This window comes from Geotrypetes seraphini, chromosome 5, assembly GCF_902459505.1.
Source record: "Geotrypetes seraphini chromosome 5, aGeoSer1.1, whole genome shotgun sequence".
NCBI lineage: Eukaryota > Metazoa > Chordata > Amphibia > Gymnophiona > Dermophiidae > Geotrypetes > Geotrypetes seraphini.
This window is the reverse complement of record NC_047088.1, coordinates 113572322-113585482: the sequence shown is the minus strand read 5'-3', so window position 1 is coordinate 113585482 and position 13161 is coordinate 113572322. Positions and strand designations below refer to the sequence as shown.

The following is a 13161-nucleotide window of genomic DNA, read 5'->3' as shown; positions in this document are numbered from 1 at the left end:
TGATGTCACTCCGGAGACAACCAGCTGTGGTACCGTAGAAACCTTGTAGCTCTGTACTTAGGTTGGACCGGTACCGAGGGAGTCGATACTGGGGTAATCACACAAGTCCCTTCAGAACAGCACATTGAGGTGTACTCAGAAGAAAAACATTGGTACCTCTGGCTTATCTGCCAGTACCATCGGTGTAGTGGCTTGCCTTGAAAAGGGTGACCTTAATAAGGATGCACACCTCGAGGTTGAAGCAAGCTGGAAGGTGGTTGTCGCTGCTTGGTAGGCATCAAGAGACTTGATGCAAGTTTGACCTGCGATGCTGAATGGGAAGCTGGCTTACCAGACGGGGTGATGTCTCCCGACGCCGGTGTCTATGTTGATGTCTTTGACGATGAAGTTTTCTGATTGATGCCCATGCCGGTCCCGAACAATGTTTCCTGTTAAAGTTTCTTGAACAGTTCTGCAGGTTAGAATACCAGGAACGAGTTGCACCCAGTGATCTGGGCAAAGGGACTTGAAGCACCAACTGTCAGGAAGAGATGTTGGCCATGGGCACCTGAAAAACTCCTTTTTTTTTTTAGCGGCCTGAAAAATGGTTGAAAAGATCATGTCAGCCAAAATGATGGCTAAGGAAAAATGAAGGTCTTGGTGACCGAAGCCCCCGAGAAAAAAAGAGAGGAAAAAGTGTTCCTCTTCTTTACTTTTTAAAAAAGAAATAAACTTAAACACAAATTAAGAAAAAGATGCATGAGCAGGAAGGCAAATGGCAAAAAAAACTGAACAACATTCAGAGACATGACTTCTTAGCTCCATGGAAAACTGAACTGAGGAGCCAAGAGCCTGTGTTGGGCGGGAAGGCACTCGCGCATGCGCGGTGTGGGCAGTTTGTGAACTTTCTTAAATTCTTAAAGTAGCAATGCACTTTTAAAATTGTCCATACCGGGGCTCCGTGGATGACATCACACGCATGTGAAAATATGCTGCCTGCTTAACCTGGGATAAAGCCTTTTAGAAAATCTAATCCTAAAACTAAACATGCATAGGTGAAAGATCATTGTACTCACCGCCGCCTGGAATTCCTGGTGAATGTGAATGGCAGAGGGGTGGTTCCCCCATTTTCCAGGAGAATTTTCAGACCTTGGGTTTGTCTGCTCAGGTTGATACTGGTAGTGGTCTTCCTGCCATGGTTGAGAAGTAGAGTAACTGTTTGTATATTCTTGATGAGAGGGTTTAAAACTCTCTTGTGCAGATTGGATATAGCTAGATGAGCTGCCAGGAAACTGAACAATTGGAGGCTGTTCCACTGCCAGTTCATTGCCCTGGTGATGCAAAAAGAGCAAAGACAACATATTTACAGGGAAGCCTTAAAATTTCAGTCAACAGTTAAAAACAAAAATCATGGAGATTTTCTTTTCACACTAATTTATGCCATTCCTAAGACAATAAGGGATAAATTCAATATAGGTTGCTAAAGGTTAGGCACCAAAAACCTGAGTGCTAAGCTAGTATTCCGTAACAGCAGAGCTGCATGCTGAATCTGTTGTAGAATAACTAGCCTAAATCCACAGTTATGTGCCAAATATTAGGCACAACAACTTACACCATGTCTATGGCTGGCAGAAATGACTGTCCTAAATCACGTTCCTTCTAATCTGTGCGGCTGTGCACCTTTTAGCATTAGACCACACAGCAGGCCAGGACCACCACCTTCTCCCTCCTATAAACCTCTGCTGCTGCTGTTTTCCTGAACCAGCAGCAGCAGAAGCAAACTGAAATACAATGGTTATGGGACCTTCCTGTATATACCTGTGGCTGTCAGCCTATATTTTTCTCTCCTTCTCCAAAAAGCACTCTGAACCATCCAACATGACAATAAAATCAAACTCCTTGGAGTTAATATTGATGAAGATCTTAACTTTCATCACCAAATCAGCAATATCACTCAGAAATGCTTTTACAAACTAAGACTCATCCGTTCTATTCTTTCTTTATTAGATCCCCCTTCCATCAACATCCTAATTCATTCCCTTGTCATTTCCAACATTGACTACTGTAATACCTTATATCAAGAAATTACACAAAAGGAAATTCGCTGGCTTCAACTATTACAAAACACTGCAGTCAAGCTTATCTACAAAGCTAAAAAATTTGACCACGTGACTCCCCTCTTGCGTAAAGCTCACTGGCTACCCATTCTTCACCGCATCACTTACAAAATACTTCTGCTAACATTTAAAACCAAGCAGTCCAATTCACCTGCATTCATCAACAAACTACTTATTTCATATACCCCTTCCCGGAATCTGTGTTCCACTACTCAAAACCTATTTTCTGGCCTTTCTATTCGCAAACTATTTCTTGATTCTACCCACAAAACCATTTTTTCAGTCGTTCCCATGTTGTGGAACACCCTTCCGTCAGATCTTAGACAAGAAACATCTCTTGAAAAATTAAAATGTAAATAAAAAAAAATTCCTTTTTAAAGACGCCTTCTCAGTTTGACTCTGTTCTGCAGAGCCCTAACAGTTTCTTTGTAGTCGGCAGTACTGAACTGAAACGCTTCCTTCAAAGCAACCCCTAACCTAGTGTGCTAAAGCCCTTCCGTTTCTTCCCTCCCTTTTACATTTTATTTTTTTATTGTATTTAACTCTTACCATTTCGAATTTTTCCTTTTTATTCCAGTAAGTCTATATGTTCTGTCCTCCCCTCCCCTTTTTATTTTGAAGTTTATATTTTATTTTAACAATATTCTGTTAACTGTAAACCATTTAGGTATGTTTTTGATAAACGGTATATCAAAGATTAAATAAACTTGGAAACTTGGTCACTTCTTGTTCTGGGACAGAGCGGCTATGTATAGGTAGGTCCCACGATCACTCTATTTCAATTTGCTGCTACTGCTGGTTCAGGAAATCAGCAGTGGCAGTGAGGATGCCGAGGGCAGACACTCATGAAGTGAGAAGGAGAGGGGAGGGCAAACACTGGATAGAAATGGGGAGAAGAGGGGGACAATGCTGGATGGAAGGGGGTGCAGAAAGAGGGCAGATGTTGGATTGAAGGTGGGGATAAAGAAAAAGGGCAGATGCTGGATAGGGGAAGAAATGGGATACTGGGGGAATAAGAGGAAGTGAAATACTTTTGTCAGCCACTAGTCTCCCTTTCCCCTCTGTTTTTCCTTCCATTCTTTACTTTTTAAAACTGTAGTTCTTCCCTTGTATTCCTTTGTTCCAGTTTAGTCTGTGATTTTGCATCTATTTATTAGCTAATGTTTTTGGTTTTTTTTAAATTAATTTTTCTTTGTACCCCTTCTGTTTTTAACATGTAAGCCGCCTTGAAGCTTGATTTGGAGGGATATCAAACTTTAATAAACTTGAAACTTGAGAGCTGGGATGAGAGAAAGAGGTGGCAAGCTGTAGGAAGACATAGTGAAGAGAGGGAAATTGAGGACTGGATGGTAAGAGAGAATTTAATCTACACCAGGGGTGTCCAATGTCGGTCCTCGAGGGCCACAATCCAGTCGGGTTTTCAGGATTTCCCCAATGAATATGCATGAGATCTATTTGCATGCACTGCTTTCAATGCATATTCATTGGGGAAATCCTGAAAACCCGACTGGATTACGGCCCTCGAGGAGGGACTTTGACACCCCTACTCTAACACTCACTATGGTGCTGTCTTTTCCTAAATGGGTCCTTGTTGTGTGATTAATGGAAGTTATGATATGTTGGAATTCCTCTAAGGCCTAGATTCTAAAAACAGCGTGTTAATAAACAACGGGCTGTTATCACAACTGTTCTGGTAGCGAATTAAAAAAAGCAAGTCATTCCCTCCAAAACACTCATGTAAATGAGGTTGGCAGAGAGTAGCAAAAACTCGCTAAATTTGCATGTGCCCATCGTTGGTGATAGTGATGGGCATATGCACAGAAAAAAACGCAAAAAACAAAACAGAATACACCAGCGGGAGAGATTTTCAATCTCTCCTGCTGCCAACTGAGGAAGAATCAGGAGTAAGACCTTCATGAAAATGTAGGTGAAGACCCCCTTGAGACCCTAAAGAACATTTACTGTGTTGTTGAATTGAACTTGCCTAAGCTTTATGAACAATGCAAGAATCATCTCTCTCCCTGCCAGCATAAACAACTAGCCTTTTTATGAGAAGTTCATCTTTGCCCCAGAAAGCTGGCAAGCAACTACTGACTATTACAACATCGGCTATCTGTTGATGGTAGCAGTTTTGGATATTTTGGGACTTTTCAAAAAGACAAACCCAAACAAGAAGATAAACTCAAGCAACAGTACAGGACAAGATGTCTTACCAAAAATTATCAGAACTGCTGACAGAACAACAATCAAGCTCAGGAAGGAGGGGGCCTGCTCTCAGAAATTATTGAACTTAGTATTAAGAATGCATTGTCAAGGAAATAGAGGTCAGATTTGACAATGGGTGATATGCTTCAATATGGCTCAGAGATAAATATGCTGACTATACAATCAACAGATATGATAGATGTGTCAACCCAATAGAAAATGAGTATGTAATCTTTAACTAGGTAGTACTTTAGGCTACTGAACTAAAGTATATAAGTAGCATATCGACTGCCTTAGACTTTAGGATGGATCCATAAACAGAAGGTGGCCACTCTCTGTGTGTTATCCATTGGCTCAATGTGCTGTACTTTGTTGTTCCATGAAAGCTGACTTTTGTCTATTACTAATAAACCTATATTATTATATACAGCAATTGGGTTGTTGCGAGGTCAGTTTATGAAAAGGTTCGCATTCACCTTCTCACAACCAACCCACCCCCCCTGCAGTGGGAGAGATGCCCACTCTCTCCCGCTGCCAAGTGAAAATCATCCACCAGCAGCGAGAGAGATACCCATTTTCTCCCACTGCCATACAACACCCCCCCCCTGCAGTGGGAGAGATGCCCACTCTCTCCTGCTGACAAGCGAACCCTCCCCATCTCAGCAGTGTGAGAGATGCCGATTTTCTCTTGCTGCATCACAATACACCCCCCCCGCCTAAGACCCCTCTCCCCCATACCTTTAATAGATGGCTGACTGAAGGGATGCTTACTACTTCTGGCCAGTGGGCCTGCCTCTTCAAAAATGGCCCTTCCCCTCCCCATCCTGAGGCTCTGATTGGCCCAGGTTGTATAAGGCCCCTCCTTTGGGATGGGGCTCTGATTGGCTAATCAGAGCCCTAGGCCCCTCCCCAGATGCACCGGGAAAGGGCCTAAGGCTCTGATTGGCCTAGATGCTAGATGGGAGGGGCATTAGGTGTCCAGGCCAATCAGAGCCTTAGGTCCCTTCCTGGTGCATCCCATAGGAGGGGCCTTAGGCGTCCAGGCCAATAGAGCCTTAGGCCCCTTCCTGGTGCATCTGGGGAGGGGCCTGAGGCTCTGATTGGCCCAGGTTATATATAGCCCCTCTTATGGGAGGGGTCTTAAACAACCTGGGCCAATCAGAGCCCCAGGCCCCTCCCTTGTACATCCCAAGATGCACCGGAAAGGGGAAGGCCCATTTTGGAAGAGGCAGGCCAGTTGGCAGGAGGGAGTAGGCATCTAATTAAAGGTACGGGGGAGAGGGGTCGGAGGCAGGGGGGGGGGGTGTTGTGATGCAGCGGGAGAGAATGGGTATCTATCCCGCTGCTAGGGGATAGCTTGCTTGTCAGGAGAGAGTGGGCATTTCTCCCGTTGCTGGGGGGGGTCACTTGGCAGTGGGAGAAAGTGGGCATCTCTCCCACTGCAGGGAGGTATTATGTGGCAGTGGGAGAGAATGGTCATCTCTCCTGCTGCAGAATAGGGGGTTCACTTATCAGCAGGAGAGAGTGGTCATCTCTCCAACTGCTGGAGGGGGGGTGCCACTTGGCAGCGGGAGAGAGTGGGCATATCTTCCACTGCTGGGGGAGGGGGTGTTGCTTGGCAGTGGGAAAGAATGGATATCTCTCCTGCTGCGAGGGGAGGGTTGTGTGGCAGTGGGAAAAATGGGTATCTCTCTCGACAGGGGCATGGTTTTATGGCAGCAGGAAAGAATGGGCATCTCTCTCGTTGCTGGGGGAGGTAGGGGTTGGGGAAGTTCTCAAAATGGCTTTTCTAGCTGCCTCCGATACTGCTATGCCGGGGTTTTAAATAGTGCTGTCACTGTACCAGCACCCCCTGGACCAGTCGCTGATTTTTGTCGCCAAAAACGATGCCGCTTTTGGAGAAAAGAAACCCACCTGTGGCTGTTGTTGCATGGCTATTGGGTATGGCCCCTATGGTGATGGAGATACTGGCTTGCTCATTTGGAACCAGAAAAGGCAAAGCCACCATGGACCAACGCAACACCTATTTCATATACATTTTCTAGTCTCATGGCAAGGTGATTAATAAGAGACTGCATACTTAGACTGATCCTTTATACTTTAGAGTTTGGTGGGTAGGCCTTCTCTTATGTAAGAATTTATGATTTAAAACCTTTATTCTTCTGAGAGGCACCGTTCTTGCTGTCCCAAATAAGAAATCCTAAGCCTAGCCCACCAGGCTCCCCTCCTCCACAGATCACATGACAAGGATTTAAAACCTTTTTCTACTGAGTAGAACCCCTCTTACTAGCCCAAATAAGAAATACCAAGCCTAGTCTATGTGGCTCCCCTCCTCCACAGATCACATGACAAGGTGATTGTAAGGGACTGCACACTTAGACTGATCCTTTTTGAGTTTGGTGGGGAGGCCTTTTCTTAAGTAATAACTTATGTAAGCATAAACTCTCTGATATTATCTGTAACAGTTAATCTTCTCTGTCTATTAATGCAAAACTTACATATTTGCTATTACAGTTCATACACTAATGCACTTTCTGTCTCTTTTTTCTTATGAGCGGCATACCTCTTGCTGGCCCAAATAAATCTCAAGCTTAGTCTACCTGGCTCCCCTCCTCACATGGCAAGGTGATTATAAGGGACTGCACACTTAGATCTTTTAAGTTTAATAGGGACAGGCATCTCAACCTTGCTGCCTTTTTAATGACACAGATTTTTTACCTTCGTGCACAACTTCTCTGTTCTCTAGACTAGCTGACAACCAAGTTTCTTCCTGGCTCTCCTTCCACTGTCATGACTCCTTTTCTGTCCCTCCTGCTGATATTAACCATCTTCAATCTTTTTCCTCTCCCCAGGCCACTGAACCCCTTAACACTATACCACTCCAGTTACTCTTTAAGCCCATTGCCTCCCCCTTCCTCTTATCCACTACTCTCTTCTCTGCCCTAAAAATCCAACATTATCTCCCTCTCATTCAGTCATTCCCTCTCTCTCTGCATATACCTCACCCATGTTGTAGCAGCAGATCGCCCCTCACCTCCCCTATCCTTACCCGCATCTTCTTCCTCCTTCTCTTGCTCTCTGTTAGAGCATCAACCCCTATCCTGGTCCTCCTAACCAACTCCCACCCTACTCTTACAGTTCACCTTACTCTTCCTGGCCAACCCGCAATACCATCAACCTTATTTCTATTCCTCTCCTCCCTGCCCTTCTTTTGTGCCCTATGGAATGCCTGCTCCAGTCCAAACAAGCTTGCTTACATCCACTTCTTCATCACGCTACCTACTTGCATTAATGGAGACCTGGATCTGCCCTGATGACTCTACTTCAGCTACTGCCCTGTGCCATGGAGACTACCTTTTCTCCTACATGCTTCACCCAGTTGGTCAAGGAGGCAGCATTGGGCTGCTACTCTCACCCACTTGCAGATTTCAACCCAATGCTCTCCCTCCTTTGAAGTCCATTACATCTTTCTATTCGCTCCTCTACCTCTCCGAGTAGCAGTCATCTACCGACCCCCCCCCCCCAATATGTCCCACTCTTCCTTCCTCACCGACTTTGACTCCTGGCTCTCCCCCTTTCTTGAGCTCTCATCCTCTTCCCTCATTCTCGATAACTTCAACATCCATGTCAACGACCCCTCCAACTCCTTTGCCTTCCGGTTCCTTGCTCAAACATCCTCATTCAATCTCTAGCTGTGTTCCACCACCCCTACACACCAAAATGGATGCTACCTGGACCTAATCCTTTCTTCCAACTGCTCGACCACTAAATTCTCCAATACCAACCTTCTCCTCTCTGATCATCATCTGCTAACTTTCACAATTCATCATCCCACCCCCCAGACTTGGCCAGTTGCCACCGATGTTCAGAAACTTTCAGGTTATTGATCCTGGAGCCCTCTCTGCTGCTGTCTCATCTCTCTCTTCAACTACTATATCACACAAGACTGTCAACAAAGCCATCCTCTCCTATAATACCATTCTCTCCTCTGCTTTAGGAATGCCAAACCCCAACCCTGGCTGACTCCCCCACGTCTGCTGCACTTCAAATTCATGCTGACATCATTTCAGTCTGCCCTCTCATTTCTCAAACAAGAAGCCCTAGCTTTTTCATTCTGTCAGTATATGAGAGGTCCTCCATGCCCTTTATTAGCTAAAAAGATGTATTTATCACTCGCATATAAGATAAGGCATTTACATGGAAATACCCACTTAACCACCTGACTTAGTTCCAACCCTCGCTGTCTCTCTACTACACTAAACTCCCTACTCAAAGCACCCTTACCTCCTATTCCCCCTTCAATTTTTCCCCAGACTATGACAAAGTCCTTGTACAATAAGATCCAGAAGATTCACCATGAGCTCTCAAACAGGCTGTCTCACCTCCCCTTCTGCTAAACTTCCATTCAACACCTAACACCCTCTCCTCCTTCTCCAAGATCTCCGAAGAGGAAAATGCACATCTTCTCTCATCCTCCAAACCCATTACCTGCTCCTCTGATCTGATTCCCACTCATCTACTCAGTGCTCTCTCCTGCTGTCATCCCTCCCATATTTAATTCTAGCTCAAGTTCATGATCTAACACCAGCTCTGGCAGGATACACATTTCAAATCTGACATGTAATCATTAAACAGAAAATAAAATTATTTTTTCTACCTTTTGTTGTCTGATCATTATTCAAATCATTTTGGTCCTAGCCTCTGATTGTCTTTCGATAACTCACTTGCCAGGGGCTCCTTCTTTCTTCGTGCTAACCATCCATCTTCCATCTCTGTCCTCCCCTTCCGTTTCCCCTCCCTCCCCCGGAGGTCTGGCATCTTTCCTTTTTTTCATCTCCATCCCCGCAGCTGCAGCGATGGACCCCACCATCCCCAGATCTACCATTGCTCCTTTTCTCAACTACCCTTTCACCAGCATCTTTTCCTCCTTCCCCACCACCCCAGGGTCTACAAGGTCTCCCTTTCTCTTCCCAACTACCCTCCTAACCAGTATCTCTATCTCCCACACCCCCTCCATATCATCCGTATCCAGCTTCTCTCCTTCTGTTCCTTACCTCCCTAAATCCCATTGTCCACCATTTCTCTTCCTCTCCTCTGTTTTTAGACCCATTATACACATCTCCTTGAACCCCCCCTTCTCTCCGTCCGTGAACTTCTACATCAGGGCTTCCCTCCCCCAAAGGCCTGCACCCCCCTCCCCGAGGGCCTGCATGTTCCCCCCTAGCCACCCGGTCTTATCTTTACTTAATTACAGCAGTGGAGTAGCCTGCAGAGATGATCGCCGGTGCTGTAGCGATCTTTTCAGGCTGCCTTCAGCCTTCGCAGCTGTCATTCTCTCTGCCGCAGTCCCGCTCCTCCTATGACATCAGGATCAGGATCACGGCAGAGGGAACGACAGCTGCGGAAGCTGATGGCAGCCTGCAAAGATCGCTACAGCACCGGCTATCATCTCTGCAGGCTGCTCCGCTGCTGTAATATAGTAAAGATATGACCAGAAGGCTAGGGGGGAACATGCAGGCCTTCAGGGAAGGGGGTGCAGGCCAGTGCTGCCATCAGCTTCCCCAGCAGTCGTTCCCTCTGCCGTGATCCTGCTCCTGATGTCAGAGGAGGAGCGGGACTGCGGCAGAGAGAATGACAGCTGCGAAGGCCGATGGCAGCCTGCAAAGATCGCTACAGCACCGGCAATCATTTAAACTAAAAAATTAATTTATGGAGCATGTATGGTTGGCAGACTGGATGGACCACTTGGGTCTTTATCTGCCGTCATTTACTATGTTACTTCTCCCTCCTGCATCTTTTAAAGTTCAGTTTTTCGCTGGCTTTGAGCAGCATGACTGATACATTGCTTGTACTAGCCCACAGCCTTCCTTCTCAACATACTCTGCTTATGCAGGAACAGGAAGTTGCATCAACAGGAAGGCTGTGAGGCTGGTGTGAGCAATTTATCAGTAATGCTATTCACTGCCAGCAAAGATCGTGAACTTTAAAAGATAGGCAGTGCCAGCAACAGGTGGCTGGGTTGGGGGGGGGGGGGGGAGGTTGAGACCCCGGACTGCCTGGAAAAACAAGACCAGATTGTGGGGCTGGGTTCTTCTGCCCACCCAAAATGGGCCCAGTACTACCCAAAATTGGGTGTCTAGCTATGCCCCTAGTGAGGACAATATTGAAGTCACATGAAAAAGCCCAATTCACAGCTTTGTGGGCCCAATTCATTATAATTCAGCCACCTTTCTTGGTAAAAACTCGGTCTCTCTCCTATTGGTAGGTGGTCCAGCTGTAACTTTGCTCTGCTGAAGTCAGTCAAAAGTTTGCCCCTGGTTTTGACAGGGGAGCCATTTGGGTCTTTTGCACACATTGACAAGAATAAGCATGCTGGAGTTGAACTAGCTGATTGGGGCAAGAATACACAGGCCTATAAGAGTAATAGGGTGCTAGCTTCAATTTGCCCAAAAATTTCCTGGAAGAGGAGGGTGCAGAAGATACTCTCTGGAAGAGAGTGTCAATGGTATTAGTATGTTTATTTATGAGGACTACAACTTCCTCCACCTTCTCTCCAAAAAGATTATATCCAGAGCAAGCAGAATCTACCAACTTATGCTGGTTCAGACACACGCAGTCATGAGAATCCACGCATCACTATACTTTGAGCAGAGATCCTGAAAGCCACATCAAATATGTCAAATGTGCCCTGGCCAGAAATTTCATACAGGCCTTCTGTTTTCCAGCCAACTGGCAAAAAAATGGAGCCTTTTCCAGTGGGAGAGTGTCTGTCAAAACATTCATATTGCATATCAAGGACAACAAGAAGAGGTGGCTCGTGTAGACTGTATGTGAGATAAGCATCGAAAGACTGATATATCTTCTGCCCAAATGAATCCAGAGTTTCAGCTTCTTTGGCTGGGGGTGCCAAAGCAAAGCCTCTAGAACTTCTGATTTGTTTGAACATGGATTCAACTACCAAGGAATGAGGAGGCAATTGAGGCCTATCAAATCCTGGAGTACTTTGACTTCTATACATGGTGTCTATCATTTTGGGCAGGTTTTGGGACCAACAGAGGGGACTCCAAATTCTTCACCTGAACATCTTTCAAAGATTTTGTGGAGGAGGAAGATCACAGAATCTTTAGGAGATTAATTGTAGTCCAGAACCTCGAACACCTCAGCCCTGAGCTCGCTCTTCATCTACAAATGAATAGGGAGGGCAGATGCTGTATCCTTCACAAAAGATGGGTTCAGTGGCATAGCGAGGTAGGTTAGCGCCTCAGGCAGTGATGCCCTGCAACCCCCCTCACTCTTTCCTGCAGCTTGAGTGTCCCCCACTCTTGTCGCAGCTTGAGCACCCCCACATACTTCTTGAAATGTTCGCCAGTGTGAGCAGCATCTTATACCTGCTGCCCGCGACAGCCTCAGATTCCTTTTGACATCAAGTCCTGATCTCATGACCAGGAAGTGACATTAGAAAGAAGCCAAGGCTAGTACTAGCAGCAAGTGGAAAATGCTGCTTACACTGGTGAACATTTAAGGAAGTATGCAGGGGGCCCGAGAGGAGGAGAGGCACTGTCACCCCCTGTGAAGATGGCGCCCGGGGCAGTCCACTCCTTGTCCCTTTTTACTACACCACTGGATGGGTTGGAAAAACTCAGGTGGAGATTTCCAGATTTCCTTGGGGGCGGGGAGGGACAGGCCAGATGGGATTCCACGTGACTCCTCCTTTAAGAAGTAGTGTGAATCATCATTGGACTCCCACAAATGGTCTGTATCAGTGTCAGCAAACACTTGCGCATGGGAGGGCCTAGACCATGCCTGTCTCAGATGTGAGAATCCATGTCCTAGGCCAGAATGGTGACGAGATGCAGGTTCTCTGATGACAACACTGTGGGCAGTGCCTGTGTCAGTGAATGCACCACAGGCTGAAGGTATGCTGTGCAAGAGTCATGCTGGTGCAAACACTCTTGATGCTGTTGAACTCTGCATAAGAAACCCCGCCAAATGCTCTTAGAGCATGGCCCAGATCAAATAGTTGAGGGCCGACATCAGTAAAGGCTAGGATGTCAGTTCAGAAAGAGCCTGCAGGTTTGTTGGTGTCAGATCAGGTACTGGGTCCCAGCTACCTGGAGATCTGCACAAAGGAACCTCTTCTATAGTTGGGGAGCATTCCTCCCAGTGCCAATGCTTAATGGGTATTGATGCTTTTGATGCCCCAGAGATCCTGGCACTGTGCATTAAAAGGGACAAATGCTTGTGCTTCTTGGCCTTCACCTGAAACACAGCATAAAGACCCTGTAGTGCTGATGAGGATGACATTGAATCTCTACACCTCCTTGGTGTCGAGGTAGGTAGAGACCCACTCGATATACAATGTCCTATTTAGGTCTGATAGTTATTGGGAACAATGTTCTTCATGCTGGTGCATGATGACGATGTTGACGATTTGGAGTCGGCTCCAAAACGTTTCTGGTTTTGAGCCTCTTTGAAATTGTGTGTTCTTTTCTGCATATGCAAACAAAGAATACAGCTTAAGTGGTTATGATATGGCCAAAGACACTGAATACACCAGGAATGGGTGTCAGAACCAGAAATGGTCTGGTTGCCCGAGCATAGCATTTAAAGCATCAAAGGAAAGACAACCGTGGCTAAATCAAATGACAATTATAAAAAAAGGAGCACTCACTTTAAAAAAAGGTAAGAGAAAAGTCCCAGCTGATGCTCAGGCTTAAGAGGGTCTTGTGAGCCGCAAAACTTTTTTTTTTTTTTTTAAACCCTTAAATGGACAAAAGAACTGAAATAAAGTAAGGAAATTAGGGGAATTAAGTATTCGAAGATAAAATTTAAAAAAATACCGCTAGGGAAGGCACCAACA

General features: G+C 45.8%; 1 protein-coding gene across 1 annotated transcript in view; it reads right to left on the bottom strand.

Annotated features, from left to right (window-relative positions):
• Nucleotides 1-13161, bottom strand: part of COL18A1 (collagen type XVIII alpha 1 chain) — a 585697-nt gene that overhangs the window by 43014 nt on the left and 529522 nt on the right. Inside the window, exon 28 of the mRNA XM_033945055.1 lies at nucleotides 1056-1310. Within this exon, the coding sequence (XP_033800946.1) occupies nucleotides 1056-1310 (255 nt within the window). The remainder of the gene's footprint in view (nucleotides 1-1055; nucleotides 1311-13161) is intronic.